The sequence below is a fragment of the Megalops cyprinoides genome, chromosome 1 (genome assembly GCF_013368585.1).
Source record: "Megalops cyprinoides isolate fMegCyp1 chromosome 1, fMegCyp1.pri, whole genome shotgun sequence".
NCBI lineage: Eukaryota > Metazoa > Chordata > Actinopteri > Elopiformes > Megalopidae > Megalops > Megalops cyprinoides.
In genome coordinates, this window is record NC_050583.1 from 32,622,782 (window position 1) to 32,641,791 (window position 19,010).

At 38.8% G+C, this 19,010-nt stretch overlaps 1 protein-coding gene across 1 annotated transcript in view; it reads right to left on the minus strand.

The window, feature by feature from the left end:
* Window positions 1-1,706: 1,706 nt before the first annotated feature.
* The window catches only part of LOC118783274 (heparan sulfate glucosamine 3-O-sulfotransferase 4-like), an 85,124-nt gene continuing 67,820 nt past the window's right edge, over window positions 1,707-19,010 (minus strand). The window contains exon 2 of the mRNA XM_036537058.1: window positions 1,707-2,440. Within this exon, the coding sequence (XP_036392951.1) occupies window positions 1,807-2,440 (634 nt within the window). The 3' untranslated portion in view covers window positions 1,707-1,806. The remainder of the gene's footprint in view (window positions 2,441-19,010) is intronic.

A 19,010-nucleotide genomic window follows, 5' to 3' on the forward strand; every position in this document is an offset into this window, starting at 1 on the left:
TTTCTTTATTTCCCCAAAGCTGCTCTTTTCCACTCATTTAATGTTGTCTGAACCTAAAAACCAGCAAACCATGTTTTCTTTCACTCTGTTTTTTTTTTTTTCCTGATGCCTTCTAAATGAGGAATCTGTACTTGTAGTTACAGCTTTTAAAAAGTATACATGTTTCTAGAATGGACAACCCATGCAACAAAAATTAATGGTTTCATTTTTTGTAGGTTCACTATAGGTTTTTGTGGGTTCATGTGGCATTTTAAATCGAAAAAATGGTCTTTTTCTCATTTAAATGATAATTTACTATGGTATGGGTAAAATGTAACATGGAACATGCAGACATCTTACTCGCATTATTAATACTTACTCCTGTTGTTCTTAGGAGAAGTGTTCTTCAGCTGGCCATGGGATAGCAGTGCTAATGATCTGTGTTTGTTTAACTGTTGATTTCAATACACAATTTCATAAACAATCTCAACAGTTTTCTTGCTTTGCTGCACAGCGCCAGAGTTTTCGTGTTCATGCTGGGTATTCAGCAGTGAAGAAGCCCCTATGGAAGCCCCTTTGATCCCATATTAATATTTAAACATTGTCATGGACTGACTTGTACGCTTGTAAATTTGTGCAAGGGAAGCTGTGTGTATGTACACACACACACACACACACACACACACACACACACACACACACAAATGTATCTCCAAAGATATTAGAATGATATCAGGAAAAAACACTGGCGTAATAACCTCTTGTTATAATTTTGTGTCTTTAATTAAATAAGTCTCTTCATAAACATAATTGTCTTTAATAAGTTTATTTCTTGTTATCTTTCATCAGCCACCAGAGCACTGCAGTCAGAGGTAATTCCATGCTGAAATGGTGGAATTACTGTGAACAATTAGACTTTCCTGCAGGGACTAAGTAGGACGAGTTAGTCAACTTCACAGCATGAGCTTTTTGGGGGTTGGCTGTGCAGCACAGCCTGGGTGTAAAAGGTTGTGTCTCTGGCATTCAGGGGCTCTCAAGGGCAACACAGTGCTTACCTTGATTGATCCAATTACTCGTAGCACTAGTGGGCTGAGTCGGCATCCCCTGAGTGATAGACATGCGTGGCAACAGCGAGCCAAATCAATCTTGCACAGCCAGAAAACATTGCAGAGCAGAGGCGCAAAGAGCCATCACTGTGGCCGCCATTAACAAATAGAATGCTATATCGATTGTCTTACTTTGTGCGGAATTCAGATGGAGACTTATGCCACCGAATTTAACGCAGATGAGGAAGGAAGCTTGAGAAGCTTGCTGGATGGTGGCTTTCTGTCAGAAGTTTTCTCCAGTGCAAATATGAAAGTCACAATTACTAATGACCTGTTGTAAATGAAGACAAAACTATATTATTTACCCCACCATTGTCTAACATACTAGCAAACTCAGAAGGATGCATTCTTTACTCAACAATATTCAAGAAGCAAATCACATATTAAGGACACTTAGCATGAATTGTTGCAGGTTGTTTGCCTTAATTTGTATAGTATATCCCCTCTGTTCTCAAAAGAAATAAAATCATCTCCCATTTTTACAAATAAAACTATATTTATATGTATAATATATACAACAGTGATTGCCTCCACCACCACCAATGCTAAGATGGAGAAATCAGAAGAGTCCTGTTATGGATGCAGACACTTTGCAAAGGAAGGCATGATTGACTGGCGCGCGTGACCCCTCAGTGATGATGGAGCGATTCTCTGCTACGAGGAGGTGGGGTGTGCCACTCTGCAGTGCTGCAATCCGGCGGGCCTGAGAGACCTGGGAGAGTCACTGCTTCTCATCCAGCTCCCACTGGAAGTTCTGCCCTGTCATTTGGTAAAACATCATGTTAAAGGGCTTGTAAAATTTGTGTAATCTGCGTATCACGTCAGGGTCTATTTTGGGATGAGTTCTGCCCTTAGACTTTCCAAGGCAGCGTGGGGCGCTGCTGTCCTCTGGCTTTTTGAGGCAGGGAAATCCCTTCGTTTTATTGAAATAGAAGTGTTTATCTGTGACAATCCGTTTGAGTCCAAGAAAGTCCTGCACTTTGGCCATCTCACCAGCTGGATCAACGATAAGCCTCTCTCCGCTGACAAAGTGTATCTGCGAGAGTGGGAAGTACTGCATCCAGCTCTCCAGATGCAATGCATATATCCCTATCCGCAGTGCACTCCACGAAGCATCGATCAAACCCAGGGTCCTGTTCTTGAAGGCCAGCACCTCAAAAGTAGGGATCTCGGGTCTCTTGGAGAGAGTCTGAGTGTAGTCAGAAATGGCTCTGGTAACGGGGTTGCGGACCACAATGATTAGTTTGGTGTCTCTAGCCATGGAGTGTATGCGCTTGGGGGCGTCATTTGTCACAAAGTAACTGGGAGTCTTCTCCATGGTTATCTGGCCCTCAAGTGTAGATGGCATCAGGTCCCTGCAAAGACAAACATTGGCACATTTGCATTAGCTCTAGGTAATCTTAGGTAGGGGCAGAAGTGAGATACTATAATCAAATTTCCATATTTGCGTTGCCTCTGTGCTAACAATATTAATGAAGATCTGAATTTATGTTACACCTATACACTCAAATATTATTCTGTCAATTATTTGAGAAGAAAAATGAGAATACAGTTACTCATCACAAGACAGTATTAAATACAAAGAATGAAGCTATTGACATTCATGGAGTGGTGGATGAGAGATAAAAGAGGAAAGATTAAACAGTATAAGTTGGAGTTTGCTCATTGCTTAACTGAGTCCATCTGTGTGACTGCAGGAGCAGTGTTTAGGAATTTCAGTAATGAGTTCAGTGCATATCATTAATTCTCCACTGCCTAGGGTATTATTGTGTCTTTAGGAGCCACACAGTCTCCCTACTGGCCCCATTATCCCACATTAGTTGAGCTGCATTTCTCTACAGTTACATCCATCCATTTCATATCGGGCATCAATGCTCTCTTTCTTTCTCTCTCTCCCTCTCACTCTCTCTTGTTTTAAGGAAGGGGGTGTTCATTAAAATGCACTGGATGATTAATTATAATATTCTCTGTGATCATTTGCATTTGAAGAAAACTCTCTCCTCCCTTGAAAGATTTATCTGAGTAATCAAAAGAAACGCTTTGTCAATGGTGGATGCACCATTTTTAAATCTCATCTGTGGGACTGAATCAGGAGCAGTACTGATGTAGTGGCAAGTGTAATTTGTATTATCTGAATGTAAATGAGAGAATGACACCACTCTCCAGGAACTGTAGTGCTGCATCTACATCACATTCTCCCCGATGGATAACTGTCATTGCAGTTAGACTAATCTTGCACATTGTCTTTCATAGATAAAGATTGCTGCACCTAAAAAGGCAAGGCAATCCTATTGAAATATTTCTGACGGGGGGGGGAAGATCCATGGAAGGGGGGGGGGGGGGGACATCCATGGAAGACCCAACCTGCAAAAATAATTATAAATAATTATAAAGATCTAAATAGATATGTAAAAATTACATATCTATTTAGAGAGTTAATTTCTTGCATTTCTGTTGTAGTTATTTTTTATAGTATTTGTGTATGGTTCACATGGAATAGAATATTTGAATAGAATATTTGTTTCAGTCATTCTTGCCAGGGTGTACTTGCCAAGTGTACTTGGGTTACCCACAGACTGATGTGTAGGTCCTAAACTCTTCATAATTCTGTCTTGTCAAAGAAGTCATAATATTTGACTTTCACATTTTTAACAAAACGACCTTCCAGTTATACTTATGCCAGCAAATATCCTCTAACGTCTCCATAAATGTCTCTCCCCCAAATGGGGTATCCATCAGTGCATTTTAACTTTATTCTTTGAACATAAAGGACGATACCACTGAAGGCAGACATTTACTCTTGCTCACTTAATTGGTAACCCACATAGCACAATTATAATGAGGCACGTGAAATGACTGCTTTTGTGCTGTTTTCTGCCCTCCAGCAGACTCACTCGTTACCCAGTGTAAATGATCTGTAGGAAATGATGTCTTATGTCCACAAGCTTTCTTTCCATTTTATACTCTGTAAGCTCTGTCAATTTGTGCAATATTGTATTCCATGGCAATAAAAGGATTTTGAATTAAATTGAGACAGACTGTCTCAGCATCTGAGGTTACTGTAACTGCCTATTAGCTGCAACACCTAAACAAGTGATGTAACCATACTGATGAGCTCTACATAAAAGTTGATCATTCTCTATTGAATTGTGTTATTTGATGTGACCTTAACACACTAGCTATAATAACATTTGTGTTCAATCTAGCCAACAAACTGTTATGTTAATTAAATCTATTTATGCATTTTTTGCAGACCTGACCAGTCATAATAACAGCATATTTAGATTTTTTTTCTGCTTGAAAAACATCGATTTACTGGTGCGTAACAAACGCTGGTTTTGACTCCTAGTCCAATATTATGGATAACAAGTCAATAATATATGATACATTGTTGCTGTTCATTTGCTGCTGCAGAACACCCCAACTGTTAGAAATAAACTCCATGTCTTTCGGCTGCCTGTGCCTGCTGCTACCAACTGCAACACAAGGGTCATATTGATCAGATGCATGCTGGAAACAATAAATCAGCAGCATTCTTTTCACATAATCCAGTTTGCTGTGTGAAACCCAATATAGGGTGACTTAATATCTACCCATTTGCATGCACAACCTCACAAGTTGTTCTGTAAATTAATTTCCCAAGGAGTATTGCATTCCTAATAGGGTGCTCCTGCTGGAGCTTGTGTGGCTCAACATTCTGTGGAACTGTGGCTACTTCTTGTACCTAATCAAATGTAATATAACACGTACCCAATGTCTGGGGTGAGCATAATGGCTGGAAGGAATATTACTTTTCCTTGCATTCCATCAGTGCACCACCATCTTCACTGCAGTTCTAAAATCCTTCTTTGTGCTTTCACTGTTTTCAGTTGTTGACTTAAAGCTATCTGTAAACTATAACCACATCCAATGGTTAGGAATATATTTTTTCTGCATATGTGAAAAACAAAGCAAGGATGAGTTATAAACATAAGACTATGGCTTTCTATTAACCACCTTTAATCAACTATCACTGTGAGTTCCATATAATTGTACCATCCACTCTGCTTACAAGAAATGCTGACATAAGAATCAAGCACTTATGGTTATCAGAAACACTGGCAATGCTGTTTAAACACTCCACTTATAAGAATCAAGCAGTTGTTTTAGGTTCACTCACATGTAATATGATACTCAACAAAGTTCAATTTAAAATTTGAATACATTCATATTTCAACTGCATCTTGTGCTACCTACTGAAGTACCAGCCATGATAAAAAGTTGTGCATCAATGTGTCTAGTGAAGTACCTGGATGACAGCCGACATGGCAAGCAAAAAGAGGCCACTTTCTACAGGTCAACATCACTGGCTTCTTTATCCTTCAAACAGAGATTAGTCTTGACAAAGAGACACAGGTGTGAAATTGGGCATTCCATAATATACACCATGTAAGACTCCAAAAGACTTGAACATTTTTAAGAAAGAAAGGAAGTTTAATGTGAACCAGAAATGCACCTTTGTAGCCCACACACTGGTAATTGTCATAGAGACACTCAATTAATGTGAGACAAATTATTATTTTTACAGACACTGACTGTGCCATTGGTATTGTAGACTACACAGCACTAGTTGTCAGTGATATTGTTATGTCTGTTTGTGAATCATATTTATTATGTGTGTATTTTGTTTAATAAAGGATTGTATAACACAGTTTTATTTGGAGGTCTACTTTTAAGAATCCATCACTTACAAGAATCAAACTGTCTGGGATAGATGTGATTTGCCGAGACCCAACTGCTCATTTTACAAGTAAAAATGTCCTCACTCCTGCATGTGCACCATACTTTATATCAGCGTCTCTGGACAAAAAATACTTTTTGTCAGTCAAGATGGTAGCAGGGACCAAAAATAACAGGACCAGCTTATCAGGTTCCTCCATGTATCACATAAACGTTTCATCTGCGCTTTTGAGGCATTAATGTGAAAGGCAAGCCGTTTCTCTGCACCCCTGGGACGCTGGTGCTCAGTGAGGAAAATGAGGAACGACAGTTGTTGCTATATTGGAAAGGTGTGAAGTTCAGCCCAGATCTAGAAGTGCTGCTGGGCTCACTGTGCCAAAAGGCAAGAGTAAAGAAATAAAATGTCTGTCAGTTGATTTGGCTCTCATTAAAATAAGTATTTGAATTGCTCAGTCGACCGTTTGCTTCCAGAAGGAAGAATTACACACAGCAAGATGCATATATCCTGTCATAGTAAGGCCAAGTCTCTCTCATGCACTCTTACACATGCATTTGGAATATGTAAAATACCTTGTTGACAGGAGAAATCATTAGAGTACCCTGCTCTGGGTCTGTAGACTTTCCAAGAAGTTGGTACCTGGCAGCACTAATACTCCAGTATTGTAGAATCAGCTGTGGTTTCTTCTGCTGAATGCAAATGTACTGACAATAATGACAACATCACAGAGAAAAATCATAAAAGATTCTCTTCTCACTGCATGCTATATTTGACTATATGCTTTCATCATGTACTGAGAGGTGCACATTGCTTGATTAGACCCATGCTGTATGTTTAACGCTATTGATTGTCAAGGTCAACACACCATTCAAGAGTCAAAAAAACATCACAAGCCATTCTACATCAGAATCAATGCAACTTGTTACATGGGTATGCTTGCAAAAACAGATAGATTACACATTAGCATTGTATTTATTTTTGATTAAGCCAAGCTTATTGTTTGATTGTGAATTAATCAGCCATGGATCACCAACATTTAAAATGTCAGACAGAAGGAGAGGCATAACAAAAATCACAATGTTGTGAATTATTGTAGACTCAGAAATGGGTTAATTTACTGTAAGATGCAGATGATTCCTTTGGCCTTACACTTCAGTGGGTCTGTATAAAACATCTTGCCTGTGATAAACACTCACAAATAGTGAAATCTAATTTCTCTCCACATCAGTTATTCACCTTAACACAGTCAATGAAGGGCAGGTATATATTTTGCGCAAATGGACTTTAATGCTTAAACTGAGCTAATTCCCACCTGTTGCAGCTGCATCCAGTTGGGTCATGCTCAAGGTGTGATATCACTGGATTAGAGACAGCATCACCGCATTTTTGCAGGTTCACAAAAAAAGGAACCTGTTTTATGCTCCAGTAAAAACACTTTTAGAAACGATAAAGATCAGCCTTTAACACTTTAACATGACTTTAATATAAGCTTGTACCATTGTAGAATTTCAGATATTGAGGAATGCAGTGCAATCTAGTGTGCACACAGACACAGTAATGAAACACTACAGATCTGCATGCCTTTTAAATTATGTAACAAAGTATTTCAGGTCTCACAGAATTTAACTGAATGGTGGAGATCCTGAGATAAACTTCACACTTTGTAAATATCATACATTATGGAGTCAGTGGCAGGGAGACAGCACTTAAATATGCCCGGCACGTAATGCCATACTTTGGTCTGTAGTAAAATGAAAGAGATTGGCTTTCGGTGTGCTAAAGATGGAGTGTTTTGAAGTTACAAGCAAGCTAATTGCTACTCCCCATGATCTCCTCGATGAGAAAAGAATCAAATGTCTGTGCTGATTATTTCAGACAGTTTTCTTGACCTTCCGCAAATTAAACTTCTCCAAATCTGCATCCTGGCACCTCTCACAAAAGAAAGGACAGACCATGCGTGGATGTACAGCTGTAGTGTCAGCTCCAGACACTGCTGTGTGATTTTGCCTCCCCTAGAGACAGTGTGCCCACTATCCCAGGTTGGCCACGCCGCCTGTGTAATTAATTTACTGAGGGCCGGGCAGGTTGCCCACTGCAGAATGCGAGCACCTGAGAGCCGCCTGAAATAGAGACGAAGTATCAGTCTCTTTCAATTTGATAACATTGTTCGGGCTTATCCAAAAGCCTTTTTCTATCTTTACATATATTATGTATGTGCGCTGTTTATTCGACAACCTCTTTTCCTGCACTCCCCACCGCTCTGCCCATCTGTCTACCTTTCTAATGATCTATCTGACTCTCCTTTTTCATGGCAGTCCTGTCGAGGCGAGAAAAGGGCAATCATCAGCGCAAGGCATTATGAGATGACTGATCCTGTTAATTCACATCACAATTCTTCACAAGGCCCAGCTGCTGTGGGAAGCCCAGAAACCGGAGTGTTGACAGGGTAAATCATTTTTGCATAAACATTGGCAGTGTAATAAATGCCTCCTCTCCTCCCCCTTGGCTTGGTTACAGTAGGCACACTGAACCCTGAGCTCTTCATTTTGTCAGACTAGGAGATATGGGGCTCACTCTGTGGCACAGGTGATTGTTCATTTGTGATCAGGCCTCATTAGCAATGGGCTAATAGTGGATCCTAAATGGAAAACATTTTGGTAAAAAAAAAGCTCTGTGAAAGTCATGAAGAAGCTTTCTCATCAAAAGTATCACCTCAGTCTGAAAAACCATAAATAAATTGTGAACAAACCAATGTAACTTTTTTTTTTCTGCCTCTTCGACTTCCCCTACCTGTAACTGACAATGAATCAACAAATGGAAATGAATGTATTCTGCAGACTTAATTTAAAGGGAAGGCGCAGACACAGAAAGCACAACACTGATTATGGATCCATTCCTTGATAGCACACTATAGTCGGTCTTTGTATTCAAATGAGTGGGACATTATTGTAAAATGACTGGCAGATACATAGGGGTAAGTTTAATTGAATGCACATATCCCTTCTCAGGCTTCCTCTGTAATGAAACCATGGCAAACCATTACCGTAAATCAGCCAATTATGTTCTTGCAGAAATGTTTGCATCAACAGAATATTTAAGGAAAGAGCTGACAGCTGGTCCTGATCAAAGCCTCGGGTTTCTGCAGTCTTTCTCAAATCCCCTGAAGTCTCTTCCCTTTTTTCCAAAAGTGGAAATCAGTACAGTGAGCTGTGAAGCTGGAGGAGCCCAGCTTTGTTTTACCCACTGCAGCAGACTGTTGGTCTTAGATCTCTCCAGCAACGACTAGTCAGGTTGACATGCCTGGTGGAAAATGACAATCACATAAAATACAAATACAACTCAGCATAAAGGCAGCTTGGAAGTCTGGGCCAAAATGGAGGAACTAAAAAAATCTCAGAACATTGAAAAATCATAATATGCACAACTTCATATTGTATTATGTTTATTAGTTATGAGAGCTACAGTTTACTTTTGGATGAAGAAAAGACAAAAAAAAATATTACATTTCTCACAAGGTGCAACTTTGGAACTTTAGAAATGCCTGCAACTTTGGAGCTGGTTTTCTTTGCCTGTTATCAAAGTGCTAGTGTATCACTAAGGATTAGATCAATGAAATTGACCTCCCTGAGTCAGCTATGTGCCGAAGGACCCGCATCCATCCCCAGCAGCAAACAGATCATTGTTTATTACCCCTCAAGTGCACTGTGTCTGCCTTAGTGATCAAAGGGCTGCAATATGAAACTGTCACTCATTTAAAAAATTTATGCTCTTATTTTTCAGCTTCCTATTCAACAGTATTTACTGCACCTCAGAATAGGAGACACAAGTGCTTGTCTTTGAACTCTTTGACACTTCAATTAAACAAACTCTCCATGTTCAGGGGTTAATCTTGAAATTCCAATGACATGCAGGCTGCTGAAAAGCAGACAGACTGTAGCAGACCTGGTTTTAAGGACATGAAAAAAGGAATGCAAAATAGCCCCAGCTGTTGTCTTTTCAAGGTGATTTGTTCGCTTTCCACATATTCAGTGGAAAACATTTTAGCATGAAAATTGAACTTCATCCGTGGAGCCACAGCTGAGTGCATTGGAGGCAAAAGGCTCACATTTGCACACAGACATTCGACAACTCTGAAGCAGCTGAGCAGAACTGATTAATATGACAAATTGAACTTGATAGATTTCATAGGCTGGGGAAAAAACAACAACTAAAAGCACTCATCCATCCACTTTGGAGCTTTTGCTACTGATCATGCATGAACGTGCCAAAACTGCTTTACAAAGGCTGCAGTGTGTGTGACACAGGTAAAGATCAGAAGGCACGCATTGGAGCATGGCTAAACACGCGGACGCAATTCAGAAAACACATAAAATCACAAATCAGCGAAGGGAACAACACACATGGAGTGACAAGAATGTCAAAAACACCTTGTAAACATTTCACATGTGAACCAGTTACATGGCCAATGTCAAGTTGTTCATGTCAGAAACTGTAAATACAATAGTGGATTTTGCTGTTGTGTGCTATATGCACAGACCACAAACATACCACAAACACTGTGTCCTTTCAATAACCTCATCTGAAATTTCCAAGATAACCAATTAGGTAGCTCAAATGCATGCATGGACATGGAACAGATTAGATTAGAACAATGTAACCTATGCTGCTCCAAACACTATTTTCATTCCATTTACAGTGTAAAGTGTTAAAAAAACACGTGATATGATTTACAAGTGTATTTGCTTTCCACAGGATCATCAAAAATTGAAATTATAATGCAAGCAATTTTTGCCTCCATAATCCTCCAGCTTTAATAGAATTAGCCAAAGCACACAGGAGGAAGTGAGCCTCATGAGATGAGTTTAAAGGGGGATGATGGGAAAGGCATAGTATGCACTCTACAGAAGGATGCTGTACATGGATTGACAGTATCTATATAACCCTTAAAGGTCAGCTTGGGGTAAGATGCTCAAGTTAAGGGGGATGTCACTTTTTTTCAAATAACATTAATGTAATCAATTAATGAATCTTGTTGGAAAACAGTAAACATAATCTATTCTTGCATGCACTTTGGATGGCTGCAGAGAAAATTGCATCTTTTCATTAAATCTATTTTTTTTTTATGATTTTGATCATTTAATCAGGCATGTTGTAAAAAATAATGTGTGGGTACCAGTGGAGGGAAATCTGATCTCATCAGGGGAAAAGCATATCATTTATTTATTATTATTGTTATTTACCCAAAGACACACAGTACAGAGAAACTTTGTCTAAGCAAGAGAGCTGAAAGTTCTGGCATGCATGAACAAACATGTTCATTTAACATCAAACAACACCTGTCCTGACGGTGGGGGGGTTGTTTGGCAAAAGTACTCGGCAAAAGAAAGTACTAAGCAAGACAGACCTAGTACATGGAACACTGAGAATAACACTGCTGTCTGCCTCTGTGTGCCCTAAGGTACTTCAAATTTTAGCATGTATGTATTGCTACTTCTACATGCTCAACAACTTCTGAGCACCAGGATAGCTTTTGGATTCCTGTATAACTTCAGCTAGTCCACAGAGAGCTGACATTTGCTCAAGTCAGAACTGTTTGTTCATAAAGTATATTTACAATGTAGTGTTGACCAGAGCTCCTTTAGCAGATGTTTCACCTTTGATTTCACCTTTGTTATTTATCCATGTTAGTAATGAAAAATGGTATTTTCTAGATTACAAATATGAAAGAAAACATATAATTATTTTGTCAATATTCTATATGTTCTAGATTTTGAAAGTAAATGTGTGAAATCTAATATAAATGACTGTGGACCCACTGTGATATGATAAATCTGGTAAATTGTCAGGTATGTTCTAAAGAGAATAATTATTGTTTGTGATGTCTATCAGATATGCAAATATCTCTGAAATGCCTGATTTTGGATTTTCCTCCTTTGGAAGATTTTTGGAAAATTGGCCTGTTTTTATATATACTGTTATTTCAAGGCAGCAAAGAAGCTCCAGGACTTAAAATGTGTTTCTACCTCAGCTTTAAGGCACAATATACAGTAGTTTACCATCATTAATGATACCATTTCAGAAGTCATGTCTTTCCCAGTAAAATGATTACTTCCTGATAACCACATATTTATGATGGACAACTTATAATAATAATTATAATAATTAATAATAAATAAATAATACAACATGATAAAATAATAGTGAGATGAAATTAAGTTAATTGAATAACACAAATTCATGAAATGACCATGCTTACAGAATTCAACACATACATTAATTTAATGTTTACCTATTTAACTTTTTATTGGCTATAGAAGTACATATAAATGTGCATGAATCAAATAATCTTTTTGAGGAATTTGATATGTAACCAACCAATGTTTTATTTAGCATGTTACTACAATACTAGTTTAAATGGGATGAGGAGGCAGCAGTGAGAGCTCTGTACTCTAATCCTGAGGTTAGTGGTGTTGAATTCTAGGACACCTTGTATACTTAATTAAGATACTTTACTACAAGTGTTCCTGTCTAAATCTAATTGTAATGGGTTACAGGACAGGTAATGTTGACAAAATTAAAAGCGGCATATGTCATTCAGGGACAAAGATGGCTCCTAATGAAATAAACAATACTGTAATGCATTAGGAAACCCAAAGGCCCCTGTTTGATAGCCTGTAACAGTAATGATTGTATACAGTATTGCATCATGCCCACCAGTGAATGTCATGTTCACCTCTTTCCCCTGGCAAAAATGGAGTTTCCCCAAAATTGTTAGAATGGGTTGAGATTCAATTTATTTCTCATCTGTGCAGAGAGGGGCAAAACACTCAGGAGTTCCACGATATTTAACTTTGAGGTGCCACAATTTCTTCCCTGGATTACGTGAGACCATCATATCAGAGTACTGTGGGTTTTGCAAGAATTGGATTTTTCTGTTATCTCTTTAAGGGACATCATATAATAAATTGATTTCAGTGCCTTTTTACTTCAGTTTTAAAGGTATTATTTATTTTCTATTTATTTTTTATTTTCTATTTTATTTATTTACTGTGAACTTGATAGCTTTTTTCTCAGTGCAAATCTAATGCATTTATATTCCAACAATAGCACTATAGAGAATGTGAAGATACGTCACGCTGTGTTGCATGTTGGGATGGGGGCGCCATCTTATGAGGAACGCACTCTGTTTACCTGTGCCTGCTACGGTGGTTACCTGCATACCTTTTGTTTTGTTTGGCTAAAACATTGTTTAAAATCGTTCAAATCTGATGGAAAAGGGAAGAGATGGAGAAGGGGAAAGAGAAAGAAAACGGACCCTACCGGGAGAAATTAAATGGCAATGCCAAGCAACGGTATTTGGACAAACTAACAATGATAAATAACAGATCCATATGACTTGGCAGCCCAAGACTGGATTACAGACCCCGATGCACTACCTCCACTCATATACCCAGACATTGTAAATCTTGTTTTTGGACTGAGTGCATACACTTTGCATGACTTTAAAAGTTATAAATCCCTAGAAGCTCATGAAGTTTTGCAGTGGCTGCGTGCAAGATCTACTAATTCCCAAACTGGTAAACTGTGAGAGCACAAGTCATACTCGCAAAGGTGGCACTCTTCTTTTTGGCCCAATTATTAAACCAAACAAAATACAAAACTTTCAGAAACATTCAGCAATGTGATTGTTTTATTGAGTCATAGGTAGTGGGTTTGATCAGTCATATTATTAATAAAAAAGATTTGCTATAATCTTGGAACTCCTTCTTACTGCAGTTACCCATGCAATCCAGCGTCTTCTCGTCACCTCCACAACCTGCTTCCCTTCGTGTTTTTTCCACGTAGGAAAGGTGAAAAAATGTATTGCATTGTCCAGTTTTCTCCCTGAAAGATGGTGTGACCTGTGGCAGTTCTTGATGCAGTAACACTGACCTACCATGGCGGGATCCTCACAAGATGGCACGTAAACAAAATTCAAAACGGTGATGTCAACTTCGCATTCTCTATAGTACAGGACAATAGAAACCCTGGTTGAATTGTTATCTTTCCCATTAACTTGGGAACTACTTCTGAAGGTTTAGCCACACTAAAAAAAGAAATAAGTAATAAATCAGCATCTGAATGCAGAACTTAAATTTTATTTTCTAATCCTTTACGGTTGTTTTCATGCTTAAATGTATCCATACATGAGCATTTCTGTTTTTATGTTTTGAGCAATGGAATGCATTGTAATACTAAATGAATGCTGAGGTGTGATCCTATTCCCTAAATCTATTATTGCTTTGTTTCCAGAATACAATTTATATCTAGCTATAGCTGTGTCATATCTTACACCGAAGTATGATAATCCAATTCAGTCCAGTCAAAAGTCATACACAGAGGTAAATTAATGCATTCCCTGTAGTTCTTTGATGTTCATTTAGTGATATGTGACAAAGCCAGGAATGTCTTCACTTGACTAAGAATGTGGGAGTAATGAACTGTCTCCCGTAGACAGATGTTAATATTCATTTGTCCACTGGTCTTCATTTGCATCTGAGTTTGGGGGTCAAATCGAGAAAAAAAGATTTTTTCTTATCTTAGTCTTCAGTGCAAGGAAAAAACTCGACGAGGGGCTTCAGCCAAGCCCATGGTGAAAGCAATAAGGCAGCAAGAGGTGTTAGTAAAGTGAAAGCTAAAGGTAAATGGTCCTGGGGGAAACTGCTTTGATCAAGCTGATATGCTGCACAAGTGTGGCAAGACATTCTGAAACATCAACCAAAAAAAAAAAAACATTAATCTTCCAGCCCTGCTTAGAAGTTAACCTTTGATTTAAGCTCTAAAGCAAATGTTGCCAGAGGTGGGAAATATAATGCAGGATCATCTTTGACAATGTTAAAAAAATAATAAAGAAAACTAAACCAGAATATTACATGCAGAAGAGCAGACACCATTGTAATTTCACTGATTAAAATGTTATGTTTGTATTGAAACAGAATGTTAGTATGGTATGGAGAAACAAAAGGGGAGTAAGAAGAGCACAAGTCATGACATAGAATGAATCTTTGTTCATCCTTGCAACTAAACATTTATCGTTCCATGAAATGATCTGTGAAGCCTATAACCGTACTTTCCACCTTCTGTGAGTAGCCTTTTCCTCCTGTTTCCTGTTGGCTTTTCTTTTCTAGAATGCCAAACTGTTGATATTTCAAGTTTCATCTGTGACCTTTTATAAACTCACTCATTCAGACAATCGCTACAATCAAATGTCAGGAGGGTAGGATATTCTAATAAGAGCAAAATCTATTTGCTCTGTATCAATTCACTCATTCATCAGCCTCTTTCATTCCACAAGACATTAATAGTGCTTTGTGACACAAATATAGCAGTGCACCCAAACATAGAAACAAGCAACCGTTAAATGACATATAAACATCAATCCTCTAAGCTTTCATTCACACAAAAAAGACAACACTAAGCACTGGGCTAAAGTGAAAAGAAACATAAATACACCCACATTTTATTTGGAAGCATCTGGCTGCATCAGAATGGGGTGCTAAGGATGTTATAATCATGTAGTGACGGTGTAAGCTGCTCCATTAAGGCCTAAGCCGATCTAGCTGTGGAACCTATGCTAATCTGAGAGCGCTTTGGCTCTCACACATGTGCTTCATCCCAAGGCACTTAAAATACACTGAGATAATGCACCTTGCTTCTGAAAATGCTTCGTCTGGTGTCCGCTTTACTTGCCATGCACTGTGTCAATATTGATCAGTCTGCTTTACTGTTGTGCATTTAAGGTCATGGCATTAGGTTGATGTTCAGTGTCTTTGTGATCTATCACTCATTATTGTTGCAATGACATACAAGCACTTCATTGTCTAGGGACTCTCGGATTCACTGCATGTAGATTGCAAAAGGGCACCTCTGAACTACCAATTATTTCCCATATTGCCTAAAGACAGAAAACATCTTTAAGTTTAATTTATTCTACATTTCTTTAAGTTACATCTTCTTTTCAAGGGCATACTTTTAAAAAATGGTTGACACAAAAAAAAACTTTTTATCTTGAGTTTTACATGATACGCATTAATGAAAATGTGTTTCCTGTGGCTATACTTCTAAAGGTATAGCCTTTGGTTCCTGCTCAATAGCGTTAAGTGAATAATTGTCACCATGACACTTTGTGATATAAGCAATTGTGCCGTCATTTTTCTTACTGTTACCACAGTGTCATAATTTTTGTATCAGAATAAAAAGCGTCTACTCAAAGTAAGGCTGCTGGATTTAACAGAATGTGTACTGAATCTACCTGCTGCTGGTGGCAGCAACGTACAAATCGGGGGTGGGAGCTTTAGGAAAGGGCACAGCGGAAGGGCAGGAGGGTTAACAGTTCTGTCAAAACTACAACCCTTGAGAAAAATGGATTCCAGCCATTCTCTCCAGAGGCTAGGCCACATCTCACTCCATTAAATGGCTTTCTGCATGACGGACGGGGCACGCTGAACACATACTCTCCTTTCAGTTTCTATTTTCATTTAGATTTGGTTACCCTTCGGATCAAATCATTGGACGCCGTGATCCAATTTCACTGAACTCAGGAGTGTGACTTGTGACTTGCAAGATTCTTGTATAAAGAAGAATACTGCTTGTCGTCGCGCATTCACTGTCGGTGGATAACTTTAGCGCAGACACTTGGTTGTCTAACTTTGCCTGACACCCTCAGGCAACATACTGTGGAGACTCGGTGCAGATATACAGTATTTAAACTGAAATGCTGTTTTTCCCTCATGGTCATCCTCTATCATTTTTTAAATTACTTCATTATAATAGAAGATCAACACATAGATTAACACACCCTGCAATGTGACTCAATCCAGCACATACAGTAGCCTGCACCACATGGCTACTTTGTTTAGATAATGGCCTAACACAGTGATCTAACTGTGTGACCTAATCTGTCACAGTGTGAATCTGAGAGAAATACATGCAGCAAATACAAGGTAACGCATTAAAGATGAAATTCATTTAATTCTTACTGCCAAGGGGACAGCTTAACACATAGTATCTACCTATGGACAAAATAATACCTTCGTCACCTTAGGCTTAGTTCATTCAATTAGGGTTTTTCCTTGTAGGCACCTCCCTTGTGAAGAGGTACCCTCCCAGGTGGTACCTCCCCTGCAGCGTATCACATGTCCAGCAATCCACCAATTAACTTCTGAAAGTAAATGTAACAGCCATTTTGCACACGTAACGTAAGGTACTGAGCAACTTCTCTCGCAAAGAATGTGCTCAGTGACTGCAATGAAAAATGGCTGTGCACCAGAGGTTACAACACTGGTGAAGGATAAATCACATATTTTCAGCCTGAACTAGAATGACCTATTTAATGCCACATTTCACCAAGGTTGGAGAGAGAGGGGAAAAAACGAGGTAACAAAGGAAAAAGCTTCAGTACACCTGTTCTGACTTATCAGAGTTACCGCTAACATTGAAGGCTTTTTTTTCCTTTCAGTAACATCAGTGTTGTCCTGAAGTTTACACACTTGACAGAATGCCAAATAAGAAAAGCTTTTTTTATGTAAGAGGTGGATCTGAAGCTCATTGCTCTTATAGAAAAAACAACACTAATGTGCTTTTTTATGGCTCTCACCTATGCCTCTACAGTGATGTGGCCTATCTGACATGAATACCATGCGTGAGGAGAAAAGCCCCAACATTACTTGGAGTGAATTTTGGCAGCGTCAGCTGGGCAGAGCTCAGAGGCACGATTTTGCGGATTGAAAGTGCTCCACTATCATGAAGCATTTCCTCGCTGGAAATAAGATATATCTCCAGGCACTGATGGATGATCCTGTCCTTCTTCAGTCCCATGCTGTACGTTCAACCTTGAAAAGGCTTAATTTAGGCAGCCGACGAGGGGAATGAAAAATTATATTCTTAAGCAACATTGCCATCAGCACCTCGCACATGTAAACAGACCTCGGAAGTCATTTCTCCAAGTGGAATGCCTCAGGACAAGAAGACAGTTCGGGAGCTATACAGCCTCACAGATTCAAATCTACATTACAGCTGCATAGGCCAATCCTGTCCCCTGTCGATGGGGCGGGCACGATTTATTCCACTCCTGTGTCAGTGTGGCATTGGCCAAGGGACTTGGTGACGAGAGACTGACCACGAAGAACACGAAGGCCGTACTGCAGAATAAGTGGCACCCACCCTGACTCTGATAGTCGATGCACTACTTCAGCAGGGTGAGAACACTGTTGCAAAGCTGTCAGACAAACACAGGTAAGGACAAGCTCTACATTCGCTCCTCAGGCCTCTCTGCTGCTCTATCTCCTGAAGTGATGGTGAAGTGAGTCATACTAACTATCATTGATGCCCCCTCCCAAAGAAATTTTAAGGAAGAATGAATTCTAAAATAGTATGTAAATCTCAGGGGCAATTCCTCCAGTACTAACATGTGTGCATTGTAGCCTGCATGGCGGGTACAAACCACAATGATTTTTTTAAACACCTCTGAGTTGCACTGTGTTGCACTAGAATCATCAATCTGGGTCTACGGCGCATTATTCATTCCTATAATTTTCATCCCTGACCTTTATCAATGTGTCTTTCATGACTGCATTCTCCTTCATGCGTGTGTTTATGTGTGTTCACGGATGTATAGAGATACGGTTTTACTGTCTCTTTTGTTTTTCCACATTTCTTTGTCTTTGAGCTGTCCACCCTCTACTGTCTCTTTCCTGGTTTAATTCCCCATATGGCAATGAAATATATTGTAATATACTGAGGAATATGTTGCTCCACCCAAGAATATACTGCTATTCTTTAGCTCAATCAATGCATTTAAAATATAGAAATATATTGCAATATACCAAAAAGGGATATAAAATACATTAATTTAAATATTTTAAATATATTGATTGAGCTAAAGAATACACTTTCTCTATCTATTATTTGTTTTTGTCGGGGTCACCTGTGGGTTGTGTCACCATCAGAAGTAAAATGCTACATGTTATAAATCACACCCATGTCCAACCAACTTTTGAAGAACACATCCAGATTTTTTTTTTCTAAACAGTTAAAGATGGCAATGGGTAACCTTCAAAATATCCACAAACATATTCATCTATTGATGAATGTATTTGTAACAAATCAGAGACATTTTATTTTAATTATATTGAACCCATCTGGAAATAACTTGACACACAGGGGATTAT